Source organism: Triplophysa rosa, linkage group LG17 (genome assembly GCF_024868665.1).
Source record: "Triplophysa rosa linkage group LG17, Trosa_1v2, whole genome shotgun sequence".
NCBI lineage: Eukaryota > Metazoa > Chordata > Actinopteri > Cypriniformes > Nemacheilidae > Triplophysa > Triplophysa rosa.
In genome coordinates this window covers 16,181,093-16,196,431 of record NC_079906.1, presented here as the reverse complement: position 1 = coordinate 16,196,431, position 15,339 = coordinate 16,181,093, and the positions used below count along the sequence as shown (strand labels likewise).

At 39.7% G+C, this 15,339-nt stretch overlaps 1 protein-coding gene across 1 annotated transcript in view; it reads right to left on the bottom strand.

Annotated features, from left to right (window-relative positions):
• Window positions 1–5,530: 5,530 nt before the first annotated feature.
• trabd2b (TraB domain containing 2B) overlaps window positions 5,531–15,339 on the bottom strand; it is a 57,674-nt gene continuing 47,865 nt past the window's right edge. Inside the window, exons 6-7 of the mRNA XM_057357274.1 lie at window positions 6,499–6,744; window positions 5,531–6,373 (exon numbers count right to left, since the gene is read on the bottom strand). Of these exons, the coding sequence (XP_057213257.1) occupies window positions 6,145–6,373; window positions 6,499–6,744 (475 nt within the window). The 3' untranslated portion in view covers window positions 5,531–6,144. The remainder of the gene's footprint in view (window positions 6,374–6,498; window positions 6,745–15,339) is intronic.

The window sequence follows — 15,339 nt, the reverse complement described above, 5'->3', positions numbered from 1 at the left end:
CCTAGAATGCAGATCAGGCGCGCTGCTCTTGTGTTCTCCTCAGCAATCGAGTTTGATAGCTGTCACTTTTGTTCACAGGAAAAGGGGGCAGGTGGAAATTACAATGTGCTCCCAAACCATCGCCCCGATCTTTTTCCTCACTCCAGTTCTGAATTGATCAATTTCCCTCCTTTTTTTCTTTTTTTTTTGCCCTTCCACTTACGAGCGGAGCAGTCCCATAAAACTGCTCACTTAGGCGCGCGCGGCGGCAGCGGGAGAGAGGTCAGTGTTATCCAAACAGTGCCATTGGGCCATTTGCTATAGCACCCTCCAGCCACCAAGCCTGAGGAATCAGAGCCCGTCACTTCAATCAGGCTTACAAGCACAAGCTGTGCACAATGAATATATAATGCCAAGAGCAGAGGAGCAAAATCAAACCGAGAGAGAGATGGAAAGCTTGTGGAAGGTGTCAAAGCTGTCAAAGCAAAAACTGTGTGTTTCTGAGATACGCGCGCGTGCGCGCACAGAAATAGAGGGTATGCACGTGTCGTCACTTTCCCACATGAACACACCGGAACGCGCCTGCTTGAGTGGTAAAACACTGGGCAAAATGAATGGTTACAATATCAGGAAACGCAATTCCGCGCAACATTTGAGTGTCTAAGAACACTTGATTCTTTTGTAAGTCATAAGGTAGTCGTAAGGATCACCGTCGAGTCCAGCTGCTTGTAGTTTCAGCAAATAATTGCGTATTTTAGTCCCGGTTTTTTGTTCCTCCTATTGAATGCAGCCATTTTGCCTTAGTTTTACCATTCAAGGGAGCGTGTCCCTGCGTGTTCACTTGGGAAAGTGACGTCAATGCGTACCCTTTATAGAGTATTATTCTATCTGTGTCAATGGCTCATATTTTGCTTGTCCGGCTGCTTGTTTACAGATGGAAATAAACAAGTGATTGTTGAAGGTGAGAAAATAGACTGTGAGCAAAGCCAGCAGTTAACAGGGACCTGTTGTTCGTGTGTGTATACTGTGCGTAGGCTATGTGTGAAATAAGCTAATGTGCAGGTGTCTGCTTATGTAGGTTTATTTCAAGAAGTGGCTGTTTTCTCAGTGCTTTGTATATCTGACAATACTGGTTATTGGAAAATGACGTGCATGTGCCTGACAGTTCTGTTTGCTCAGTGTATAGCTGGGCTTGTGGCCTTTGACCACATTAAGTTCTTCGATGTCATTGCTCATCTTATCATATCCAATGAAACATTGGAAAATTTACATGTTAAACTAAAAGAGAAATAAACACGCATAATGAGGACGTGAGGAGGCATCCTGAAAAAGATGAGATAAAAATACACAATAATGGAAGAGGATCGAACATGTGACATTAAGAGCTCAAGGGAGCGAGAGTATGAAGGGAAAAAAATATGTTACAAAGAAAAGAAACGAAAACAAGCATGTGTGGAGAAACAGGGAGGCCCTGAGGTGCAGCGACAAAGAGATGTGTAAGATGGAGCCTGCTTGAATCAAGCTTATCATGCAGTTCCTCATTCACCCTCTAGTTTAAAAAGAGGCGGAGTCAGCCATTGGAAAACAGGATGTTTTTATGAGACTGCAATGCAATTACCTGTTACCTTGACCGTCTTGGTTTTAAGAGCTGGTTGGCCTTGAGGTTACCTGGATACACATGGGGGAGGCGATAAAAGGCTTAAGTAATGGAGTCAATGAGCTTAAATTAAACCCATGCCAAGTTAGTTTCTGGGTTCATCATCAAAGTGTGTCTGAGGTGCATTGCACTGTTAGTTTCCTGGGCCTTGAGACCCTCGATCTGTCCTTAACTGAACTGTCTGTATCTACAGAGGCGAATGCAGTTTCCATGCTGTGGACTGTGCCCTGCTGACACTTTCGACACAACAAATTTATGACCAAAACAGGTGTTTGACTGAGAGGAATATATTTGGTCATTGAACTGTGAGTGCCTAAGATTCTCATCCCTGCAATTGGAATTTGAGTGTGCATGTTTATATTGGTGTGCGATGTGTCTATGTGCATGCACGTCTGTGTGTTTACACGGTGAACGTTTAATGTCAGTTAGCAGACAATAGCCTCACGCACACAAACACACGCGAACACTCTTCCCCTATTAGCACTGTTTGATCAAATTTAATCCGGGTCCATTTGACCTCCACCTTCCCTATGACCTCTAGCAAACTCCCAAGAGAGATGAAGGCTAAGGTGTGTGTGTGTGTGTCTTGGTGTCTGACTAAAAGTAAACACTGATGGTCAAACACACATCCCCTTTTTCTTTCAATCTCTGTCTGTCTACCCGACCAAATCAAACCTCCCTTCCTCATTGTTCAAGCACCTCCCTTTCTCATTTAGTTTTCTAACACCCACCTAGGAAAAGAAAATGAAACTTATTGTTTTATAGTTTCAATGTGTGGATTGGATTTATGACCTTCAATACTGGATCTGTTGAGTATGTGAAAAGTAGACTGATAAAAAACTTACATGACTACTGCCCCCGCTCAGAGTCGTCAAAATGATGAGAGCCTCATGTGAATCCAAACATAAAACCATAGTAAAACAGAACCTTTTTTGGGAACACTTTATATTAAGATTATTTTGTTAATTTACTTGAACTAACAATGTGCAACAATTCTACAGCATTTATTAATTGTTAAATGTTAAATTCAAGGTTTACTAATGCTTATAAAATTAATTTATGAAATTAACAAAATGTAAAGAACGAATTTGGGGGAAAAACAATGAACAATATTTTTACTGAGTGAATTCACTAAATATCAATAAATGCAGTAAAATATGTGATGGAAAATCGGTCTGTTCTACCCCAGAGCCTCATTGTGAACAATATGCTTGTTAATCTGTAAACCCTTTTATCATGGGGATTTCTGGGGTCATATGATGCCTCATTTTGCTTTGTGGTTGCTAAAAGAATCAAATATATGTTTATTAAAATGAGTATTCATTACAGGGAGAGTATCTTTGGAGAAAGTTATATGTTTTTCTATTTTTCTCCTCGGTAAAGCTTTCATGTGTAATTATCAGACATCATCACTGAGCTAATTGTCATCGCTGCATGAAAGTCTTTCAGTAAAACTTACAACTATTTTTCTCTTTCTCTTGCTTTCTCGGTCTATTATTTTTTATTAATTTTTTGAAATATAGTTGTTGGCGTCTGTTTTTGAGTGCACTCTCTTACGCAGCAGTCGGTATCAAAGAGAGCGCGTGAAGTGCCCCTTGTTCACGAATAAATGAATCGGTGAAATGTCTAGAAAACCTGTGAGCCTCTCGCCTCTCTCTCTCTCTCTCTCTCTCTCTCTCTCTCTCTCTCTCTCTCTCTCTCTCTCTCTCTCTCTCTCTCTCTCTCTCTCTCTCTCTCTCTCTGATCTTGTCCCGGTTGAAACACTTTGTTTCTGTGTGGCAAAACATTTACCCTATGTGCACCATTTTGATGGCGACGGAACGGAAATCGGATTCTTCATTTCTTTCGTCTTAGGCTTAAATTGTAAAATCTTGTTACAATAATTGCATTAACAATAATTGCAATAATTGCGTAATTGCGAAAACACTGTGCACAAAAAAATAGTATTGTTATGTTATTAAAAATAATTCTGGCCTATTTTATGTTTATATTACTATAACATATTTTGTTGTATTATGGAATAATCATAGAAATATATTTAGTAATAAAGCAATATCATCATTCGCTGTAATAGATTTAGGCCTATATTTGTATAGCCTAGCTGTATTTTTTTCAAGGTAAATGTTGATGTACTAATGTGTTTTACCCAGACGTCTGTCTGTATAATCAAATAACAGCACGTTTGCACATTTGAAATAATAAATTGTCCTTTAATTCAAGTGATTTCTTAGGAAGTAATTGCCGCTCTCTTGTTTTGGTTGTATTAACGTGGCCCTGAACAGTTTATCGATCAAATGGAACATGACATGCAGGCTGCATTGATATCGTGATATTTAAAAGACCTTGAGTTGATAACTGTTATGCGCAGGCCTTTTAATTCTTTCGCTTTTCTCAAGAGCTGCTCTGTATTTCCAAAAAGCGTTTAAAGAGTCCAAACAAAACAAAATGTAGCCATCGATTGATCTGTTTTTTTTTAACGACGCTTTTCATCTCCCCAATTATCAAAACCCGCAGCTAGGAGCCCTTGGACACTGCGTCGTGGTCTTGCCCTGTTGGGCCTTAACCTTGGACCATATGACCGTGGCAAGGGGGGGCTTTAAAGCCGAGGGGGTCCTGAAGGTGTGTGGGCAAAGTCAGGCCTTCCACATTATATGCTTTAACATGGATGGCAAATCCAGCGCGGTTAAACAAACTTAACCTTCATTTGTGAAACGGTGCAACTCAAAGGGCAGAAAATGACTTGTGAAAGTAATTACCGCTAGGGAGAATCAACAGGGGGAGAGCGAGAGTGAAAGAGGTGAAGAACAGAAATCATTTAAGATGAAGAGGCATTTTTAATGAGTTTGCTCAGACATTGATTTTCCGCAGTAATCTTTTATTAATATGCAGTGGGCGTTCTGTCCCTAAGCCCAGGGAGGGGTCAAAGCCTGTCAGGACCCCTACTCCCTCAAATAACACCCCGAAGCCCAGGGAAAATGGTATTTTAGCTAAGGCAAACATTGTCCTGTCTTGGCTTAAGGGGCGAAATAGCTGTTTATTTTAAAACTTGTTTCTTGCAAAGTCTCTTGCCTTTTCTTTCTGAACACTGACAGGGGGTCATTGAATGAAAATGCGATGCCTTAAATTCTTATAGATTAAATGTAATACAACTCGCAGGTGTTTTTAATTGCGTTTAAAAGAAGGATACAACTAAAGATTAAATTATGGCGCTATTGCATACATTTATTAAAACGTTCATATGTTTTTAGAAACAATTAGGCTATGTTTATTAATAGGCATGTTTTTAAAGCATATTTCCATAAAACGCTACGTTTTTGAACACAAATGGACGTAAGTTTTGGTTATATATATTATATATATGGTCTATATGATTTGTCGTTTAGTTTTCGTTTAACGTCCTAAAATATTTTCTACAGAAAATGTGATCGATTTTTTTTCAGACTTTTTTCTAAATGATCAGTTGAGTTATTTTATACCTTAAGGCCTATTATAGAGTTCTTTTCATACAAACATTGTAATAGTTTATTTTTTAAAATAGTTATTAATTTAAAGATTATTCAACTCGAGACCGAAGAGAAAATAATTTAGCCAAGGTTCGTGCAGTTCGTAAAGATGTTGTGTGCCACCTGGTGGCTACTATAGAAATAATTTGTATTTATGCTGTACTAATACTCTCACACCTGTCTTTCTATAATATAAAAACACACAATTCATATAGATGAATTCATATTATGTGTTTTGTTTTAAATATATTTAAATATAGTAGTCTACTCTTTTACGGCTGAATATACAAGCAATTTTTAAACAGCCCGTATGCTTTGACCACCAGTAGAGGGCAGCATGCGTTCATTTCAACACTGAAAACACCAACGTAAAGGACACGTGAAGTTCCTTTTTGTATCTTTGTTAATTTTATTACTTGAAATTGCATGAAAAATATACTCTTCATGAAATAATAAATATAAAATTTCTGTATGAACAAATGCACAATTTACAAATCACAAGTGTCATCTCTGTGTGAACTATATAAAGTTAATCAGTGATCATATCACATAATAACAGTCTCTATTATATAATTTAGGTGTTAGGCTTGAACCTTTACATGATACTGATATTTATGCATATTATCTTCTGTTGCCTCATTTCATTCATTAGAAAATAGCACATTCATATTTTGCTGTCTGCTTTGATGGGGCAGAAGGGAACAGTCACGTAGCATTCACGAAAAGGCACAATCTGTAATTCACTAAAGCTGATTATTACATTCCAGGGATCAGCTTTAAGTAGAACCATCTCTGTTGTATAACCAGATGTTCTCTGTTATGATTATTTGTACTGATTATCATATCGCTAGATGTAACAGTTACAACCAGCATTTGCTGACACACCAAAATTGATCTAAGCAGTACCTAAAAGTTCTTTGACCCCTTTTATTTTGTTCTGCAAAGGCACTAAGAAACGAATCTGGCTCCGATTGGTTGCGAGCTTCCAAGGGACCCTTCAGCATCTCAGGAAGTGAAAAGCAGTTGTGAGATGAGACAACAGACCAAAAGGCAAGTCAGCGCATATCTTGGGTTTGGAACAGCAGAGTCAAGTGCACTGGGGGTTGTGGGCTGGCTGGGGAGCCTCAGTGCATTTCCTAGTGGCGTTCTTCTCAGCTGATGTTCTTGTTGTTTTAGAGGAGGGTCCACAGTCACATAGCCATTGGTTATCCTGATGTTCGGATTTGGCGTCGTACTGCGGCCAACACAGAAAAAATATGGTTAAAACTCCAAAATCCAAAGCACCACTACGAAATGTACTCATTTACTGTGCAGCGTTGAATTTCCTGATGTGGTTTCTGGCACATGATTGTTCCTCACCTGTCTCCTATGCGCACCCACAGGTCACTGAACAGCCGCGGTCGACTGTGCGCACGGTGGGTTTTACGGGGGTGCTTGTACCGGCCAAACTCCTCTAGCTGGCTGAGACTGTCTGGCAACAGCATGTGGGTAAGCTCCTCCTGACTCGCCTCCTCCAGCTCAGAAGGTTCTGATGTCCAATCTGTCATGGGTTCAGAACTCCCCTCAGTGGGAATCATAGTGGTCACCTCCATCTTAGACCAGCTCCTTAGGTGAGAACATGGAGAGAGCAAGTTATCAAACTCGTGGCATGCAGTAACATCGTATGTGATGTCCTCAAAATTAATATAACATGTTTGCTTAAAATATGTACGCAGGCTATCTGAGAACTGGGCAGCATCAAGAGACACCTTTAAAACATGGCAGATAAGGGACTGTTGGAAAAAGCTCTGGTGTAATGTGTGTGTATATATGTGTCTGTGTGTTTCAAAGAGACTTTGGACTTCAAACAGGGCTGTATCAACCTTTCGGCTTGCTAAGAATTTACGAAGAGCCAAAATTACCAATGGGGTCAAAGCCACAACTTGAGATTATTAAAATCCCTTGCTGATTTAAAAGTTTAGACATTCCAGCCCATACTGCCAGCTGCTTACATGATACGATTGTGAACTGTCTTTCATCATGCTAAAAAGTTAGAATGTAAACATTAGAGCGAAGATTCAGAACTATACGAATTTTTAAGAGTACACCTACACCGACCAAACTACACCAGTAGGGCGTAGCATTGCCCAAGATTATGTCTCTGCGCACACTTGTCACGTCCAGCTGCTCAGTGCCCACTGGGCCATTCCAACACAGTAAACATCATCCAACAGCCACACACGCTGGGTAACCGTGATGCCATTTGTCTTATGGTGAACCCTACTTCATTCCAATCTGCCTCCCTGTGGTCAGACCGAACAGTCGTGTTTAATGCGTTCATGAAACATTTTGTTTGGTTTCAATCTCGTAATCACCCATATGTGCACCGCAAACGCACTACAGGATCGTTTCGGGTCTCGTGTTTGTGGTTTATGAGCTTTTAGTAAACATCTGTCTGGCTGCCATCAAATGGTGTTTTATTTGCCCATCGTATCACCTCATTTTTCCTCTCCAGTGTCGAGAGTGAGAGGGAAGGAGCGAGCCGGAGAATGTTGGAAAGGTTTGTGTTTCTAAACCACAATCAGTCGGTCATTCAGTCAGTCCATACAGCTGTCAGCTTGTTACCACTGCCACTGTCATCATGTCCAGCAATTTGAGACCCCTCTCCGTCTGCATCTACCACTTCCACTACTGCAGTCTGCCAGGGAAAATAGTTAGAACTAAAATGTGCAACAGGAGGCTCTTCAAACGATGGTCGGCCATTGTTGTGGTCTTTTGCAAGTTAACACTTAGTTTTTGGGACCACTCGCCTGCTCTGTGCTTTCATTTTTCCATTTGCTTCTTTGTTTCGACTAGATGTTGGAGCCAATACAACTGCTGTTTTAACGAGAACAACCCACACAGCCTCTGGATCACCTCCACCCCCCCTCCCCCCGAAGGCCTGTTGAGTAATGATATGAATATGCCGGCGGGAGGGGGGGGGTTGCCTTTGTGTGAGCTGGCATAGCATCTCTTTCTACAAGACAAATGGATGAAGCCTATGAGGCATCTGAGTTGGCAAAGAACAGGTCTGGCCCACCTCGTCATGGTTAGCAGGGGGGAGATCAAAGGCATATTTCAGCTCTGTTTGCAGTTTAACACGGTAAGTGGAATATCCTCCCAGTGAATTACAATGTGATAGGGGTTTCTATGAGGTGAAAGATGACGCACTGGTGAGTGTGTGTGTATGCAGTATGGTCAACAATTTTCTGCGCTGGTAAATACAATGAAATTGTGTTGTTTGATAACTTCATAATTATTACGTGTGTGTGCATGTGCAAGGTTATTGGCGCAGTGTGAAGGGGATTAAAAGAAGTCGTAAACAGTCGCAAAAGTAATGAAAAAGTGAAGGTAAACTACACTATTAACTGTCACGGTCCTACCTTCTTGTTTATGAATTCCTAGTCGTGTTGCAGGATCGGGACAGAGCCCTTAGGTTTTATGTGAGAAAGCCATGAGTTGTTTACGTTTTTACATCTCATGCGCTTTCTCGTGTCTCGTCATTGGTCCCGCCCCTCTCGTTTCATGTATTGCTTCCATGCTATGTCTAATGTTTCTCACCTGCCCTGTGTCATTATCCCTCGTTTGTGTTCCCTTTAAAATGCCTCATGTTTCATTGTCCTGTGCGCTTCGTTGTGTTTGGTATGTTTCGTGTGACCCCGTGTTCCCGCGTCTCAGTCTTGCCTTGTCCGTGAACATGTTTCTATAGTGAGTTGTTTAAGTGTTCCTTAATTTCTGTTTTGCCCCATTGCGGGAAGTTTTTCTTTGTCTTTTAAAATATTTTTGGTTATCGTGTTTGTCCCCCATCTAGGGTTTTTGTTTTATTATTAAAGTCTGTTGTGTTTACCCCCTCCTTCTGTCTGCGCCTGGGTTCTGTCCGCCACTGTTCGTCACAATTAACTATTAGCCTGGTTTACTACACTCTTAAAAATAAAGGTGCTTAAAAGGTTCTTCACAGCAATGCCATGGAAGAATCATTTTTGGTTCCACAAAGAACCATTCAGTCAAAGGTTCTTTAAAGAACCATCTCATTCTTACTTTTTTATAATTTGAAGAAACTTTTTTCGCCACAAAGAACCTTTTGTGAAACAGAAAGGTTCTTCAGATGTTAAAGGTTCTTTATGGAACCAAAAGGTTCTTCTATGGCACCGAAGAGCCTTTTGAAGCACCTTTTTTTAAGAGTTTAGCTTCTGTCATACAGTATATTGATTGTTAAAATGTTGTATTGTGACAGACTAAAGGTGATTTGACCTAAATGTTAACAGCCTAGTGGATACTAACAAAGTCCATTACGGAAGTCGTGACACTCGGCGGCCATGTTTGCAATTGCCTTTTTCGAGTGGCATTATTGAGCGTTGCATTCGTCCCCATTCATTGTTATGGCAGTGGCACATCTTGTTACTATCAATTATCTTTGATAATAAGTAGGGGTAAATTATTTTGGTAAAATTATTTGCAATAACTACAGTATATTATCGCTAAATAGATAAATAAATATAATAATAATAATAAAAATAATATATAAATAGTAAATATAAATAAATTATGCCAGCACATATAAATAGTATAATAAATAATGCCAGCAGTAACATTCATTTGACATTTTTTTGTTTTTCTTTTTGACCAATGAATTACACTCAAAATACGAGTGTAGTGAGGCACAGAGAGAGTTTGCAATCATTGTGGCTGTTAAGGCAAGATGTCAAACACTTTTATTACATGGCTCGTTGGAATGCTTGATTCTGATTGGCCAGTCGCGACATTTGCAGGTTCATTATTCCTAGATAACAACCGCTCAAAACTAATAACACACAGTAACCTAGATGCAGCAAATCATTTTGACAGTTTTTTTTTTACAAATTAAATATAAATGTATTTTAATAACATATATGGCATTATATTTACAAATGATTAAACCAAATTGCCTGTTCATGACATTTGAACGTCGTTTACCTTAAAACCGAAAGTAAACAGCTTTTCCTCACGGAAGGTCTGCATACGGTAAAAAGGAGCTAATAACATATTTCAAATGCACATTTCATGTCCAGTTTTTTTCTCATGTGGGAAGTAGCCATGCAAGATAATGTACAAGCAGCCGGCTGTTATCATGAAATAAGCCCCTTCAACCAGATACTAACACTGAAATATATACAATATATCATTTGTGTAGTATTAACACAATATTGATCATCATTATTAATATCACAATTATTGTCAACACCTATATTGTGAAACCCCTAATACTAATGGAAATGAATTTTTGGTTTGGGAGTTTTTGTTTTAAATGAGATGCGAGTGATTTGGAGAAACACACTCGTGTTGATTTGATAGGCAACAGCAAAATGATAAAACATACTGATGTACAGCAGGTATATTTTATATGAATAATCATTTATAGAATTTATGATCAGGTGTGTGAGTCATCCTTAAAAAATGGCTTAGCCAATCAGAATTCAGTTTTTTTTATAACAACCTCAGCATGTTCTCAATGCAAAACTGTATAGATTTGTGTGCGTGTGTGTGCGTGTGCACTGACTCTGTAATGGGCTCTTGCGCTGGCGTGTGGGTCACTACGTAACCCTCCTGGCGCAGAATGTCGAGCACACTGTGGTTCCCCAGGAAATGACCTGCAGCAAACAGGAAACAAGGAGCAGCTGTTAAAAAGGTGAAGGGCAGTGAAAAGGATAGACTGTGTGTCAGAAGGATGTGTACAAACACAAAGCAGACAGTCAAGTACGCGCAGTCGTATGTCTATGGGGGTTTCAATAACCCTCTCACTCTCTTATCCTGTATTTTGTCCATTTTAAGGTGCACTTGTTTCTTGAAGAATGAGGCCATATCTCACGCCCCCATGTTCCTGCCTCTCCGCCTCAGCTCTCACGTATAATGCGCTCATAACTCCTTCACTCTTGAGACATCAAACGCACGCGCTCCAGCGCCACGCTGATGAAAGCTGTTTCACTTCTCCGTGCGGCCGATAATCCCGTGTGTCACTCAACCCAGCAATAAGCGCTAATACAGCCTGACCTCATCGCCTCAGCATGCTCCGCGAGCTTATTAACGGCACGCTGAAAATCTTCAAGGCTGTCTCTTTTCATGCTTCTTTATCATCATTATTTCGCTGATCACTCGTGAAGACGGGGCGGGGAATGGGGGAGAGGGGGGCCCGCGGCGCTTTCTTGGCCATGAAGTTCAAAGGCTTCTAGGGGCGACTGGCACGGAGCGAGAAGAGGCTACCGCTGAGCGTCGGTCAGATCAGACAGTCAGATTATGCCGCTCAGCGAGGCACCTCGCCCATCGGCATGGTGGGAAGAAACAGGCGTCCCATTGAGGCCGGGCCTCAGCTGAGAGCGCAGATTCAGACAGGTTCAGTGACACGGCAGTACGGTCAGCACGTTTGCACGGCCACATCCTCTAATAAATGTTCGTATAAAACTTTGTTAAAAGCTGCCTTTAAAGATATTTTGAGTAAAACACATTCTGTGTGAGGTGATCTATTTCATGGGCTACATATATTTGCATATATTCAACCACATAAATGACCCCGCTGGACGGCTTGCTCTCACAGACATTCGCTTAGTAGAGGAAGTAGTTACTGAGGGAACATTCGCTTTCAGAGGAAGTAGTTAGCTTAAGTTTCAGGCTGCGGTGAAGTGTGGGTGGTCACCTGGCTGAACGCTAACCACACAGCGATGGCTAGCGTTTCATTTTCCACAAAACACCTGGAGATGTTTTCTCTTGGTCGGGACTTGCATTACCCGCATGTGGTGTGGATGCTAAAATCCAATGACTCTGCATTGTCATTGTCTGCATGGACAATGAACCAGCATAGACGAATCTCTCACTCTCTTTTTCTACAGGCACCCACACCCAAAACACTGGCATGCATAAATAAATACACACCCAGAACCAAACAAACAAACAAACCCATGCTCCATAAAAACAAACTCACTGAGCGTTGGCTTTCCCAAAGCTGATACAGTTTATCGTGAGTTATTTGTGGTATTTGTTTTGTAACCACAGTTGGTATATTTCAATCACTCAAGTGGTTCCATTGGCTGAAAGATTTTTTAATAGGTACTTTGTTCAGTGCCTGATTAAAAACCCACTAAATCACTTTGATATATGTTGTAAATACGAGCATTCATGTCTTCTAAATGATATGTTATGTATAACCAAAGCTATAGGTTGTGAGATTGTAAATCCCAGAGCTAGTTCTTGTTTTCTTTTTCTGAGTAATTAGAGGTTCTTCATCACTTTTTAGCAGGACTTCTATGGTATTTCTATACAATTTTCAAAACCCCTAATTCCAGTTGGTTTGAGTATTTTGGGTTGTGTCCAGGTATGTCAGCACATTCATGCACACTGATTCCGAACACACCAAACCATACACACACTCCTTGCACCTCTACATGAACTATATACTGTATATATTCAATAATATATATGGGTAGTAACTTTGTCCTATGTTGTAACAGCAAATATTAAAAAAAACTAACAATGAAGATAAATCTTTTTTATGCTGTTTTATATTATAATTATTAATAATATAAAATAAAATATTATTAACTATATAGTTAGGTTTTTTTTCACACCACATTACTACAGTACGGTATAGGCTATATTTGTCAACCATATATAATTATAGGAAAATATATATTTAGAAATATACAAAAAATATATTTGATTATATATAAATTATTTACTGTAATATAAATATCATATATTGATAGTATATACTTAATTATTACTTTAAAATATATAGAATATATGGAATTGCCACTTTATTGAAAAATATAGACAGTTGGTTTTAATATATGGAAATGTATTATTTAATATATTTAATATATTGCCCTATATTTACAGTATATTTCCATATATATTTTTACACACACACACACACACACACAATTACAATTACTGTAAGAAGTATGAAATACATAATGAAATGTATACGTTTCTGATACTGTATGAAATGCCAATCAGCCATTTTCCTAATAATTTTATTAATGAATGTTGTTATAATGGTAGTTTTGTCTTTATTGCCCTCTGTTTGCTGTCTGTTATTCTGAGCATGTGTGTATATCTGTGTAAGATGTATAAGGGAAGCCTCCACCACAGACGTATTCTAACTCATTAATTTTGTCACTATCCAGTTCTTAATCCCTACGATAAACCCACAAACTACTGACCTGTAATGCAGTGCAGCTCCATCTAATCCACACACACGCGCACACACACGCACACACACACACTGCCCTCTGCAAGTTTTAGAGCAGCAGGAAATCTATAAATCTCAACATGGTCTCTGAGTCAACAAACCTTCTGTACTGCCCCGGGTGTATGCGAGAGTATATGACCCACAAATCACTTTAGAGAACAGCTCTCGCACCTTCTGTAAATCTCACAGTGAGATCAGGAAATTCCAGCCCTCGGGCCATCTCTAGTATATCTGAGCTGAGCCGAGAGATTAGTGAGAATTAAGGGGGTGCTTCTGTCTTTTACCTGTCCGATGGGACTCCTCGGGTGGTAGACGTAGACTCTTTGAGTGGGCTGGCATTGGGTGGGGTAGGGGTTCGAGGAACTGGGCTGAATGTTTAATGGTCTGTGTGGGGTTCAAGGGTTTGATGCAGAAACACAGAGACTGTTTCCTTTATGGCTTTAAATATTTACATTTCTCTTACAGTGACTGGTGGGGTGGTGGGCAAGCAAACTTTACACAGAGAGAGAGAGAAAGAGTCCAATGGATCTGGTCATTTTCATGTTTAGGGAAATGTGAATAGGAGAAAGATACAAAGTGAGAACAGGAGGGCATTAACAGTCTCACAGGGGTTAAAGCATTTAGTGGAAATTGCCCCCTGAGTTTGTTTTAGTTTCAGAGAGTCGGGTCTCTTTGAATGCATAAGTGAATGAATGAAGCAGCAGACATAATTCAAGAGAAATAAGCCTTTCTATAGAGATACACACACATGAAATGGTAACATGCACACATTCTTGCAGATAGTCATGCTTTTTTCATCTCCATCGCCTTTTTAATATAATTTTTTTCTATTTTATATGCTTTATTGGCATGACAATCGCTGTAAAAAAAACTGTTAAAAACAAAACAAATATATAACAAAATTTAAACAAATTGCTTTAAAACACAGTCAAATTAGCACAGATGAGAAACAGATCATCTGGTTGTTTTGTTTGTCTGTCTCAGAGGAGTAATGATTATGCGCAACCATGCGTAAAGTCCTCACTTTAACCCCCCGACACACTGAGCACGAGTTTAAGACATCACTTACTTTCCCTCATGTGGCAAACAGAGATTTTTCAGCTCCTTCTCTTTTCCTCTGCTTTGGAGTGCACTAACAAACTCTTTGAATGAACGTGTGCTTTGGCTAAACTCGCAGGTACGGCCTCACCGTGAAACAGATTGTGAGAAAGTGTGTGTGGGTGAGCACATGTACAGTAATGTGAGCGTAAACTCCATTAGCACTCAGAACAGTTGTTTTATTATCTAATGGGGCGTGTAATAGCGGAGTCAGAAAATGAGCTCTGCTGATCTAATTAGCACTTTGAGTCTCTTTAGCATCTGCACAAACGTCCTCCCAGATGCAGACCAACACAGCGCAGGGTTTCCTCCAGGGTCCCGAAAGCCATTAGAATTGATTGTGTTTTAATTGCGCCTTTTATTGCGCAACAGTTTGAAGTAATCATTTAATGGCAAAAGACAATATCTTTATATTTAAACACACCCTTTCAGATAAAAAGGTTTTAAGATCATGAGAAACAATTCAGTTAAGTGATCCTACATTTTTAAACGGTATTGTGTATATTTATATAGGCCTATCCGCTTGTTAAGTCGTGACGTAGGCCCGGTTCCAAGCCTCCACTCATTTCAATGATGTTATTAAAACAGCCGTTTATGAGCACTGTTTATTTATATCGCACATTTAAGCAGAACGTTTGTAAACTCAAAGTGTATACTACAGTGTCGAGGCTCACAGAATCTCCGACATAAATATTTCAATAATTTGTAAAAATAGAATCACAGTGTGGCCTTTTGTGATTTTGTTATAGGGATAAAGGATGGGATCGAGGGGATTCCGCAATTTAACATCACACCATAAACGTATATTAGCATTTTTTGTTATTTTACTATGGCATTTGATAGAACGATTGGACCCGGAAATG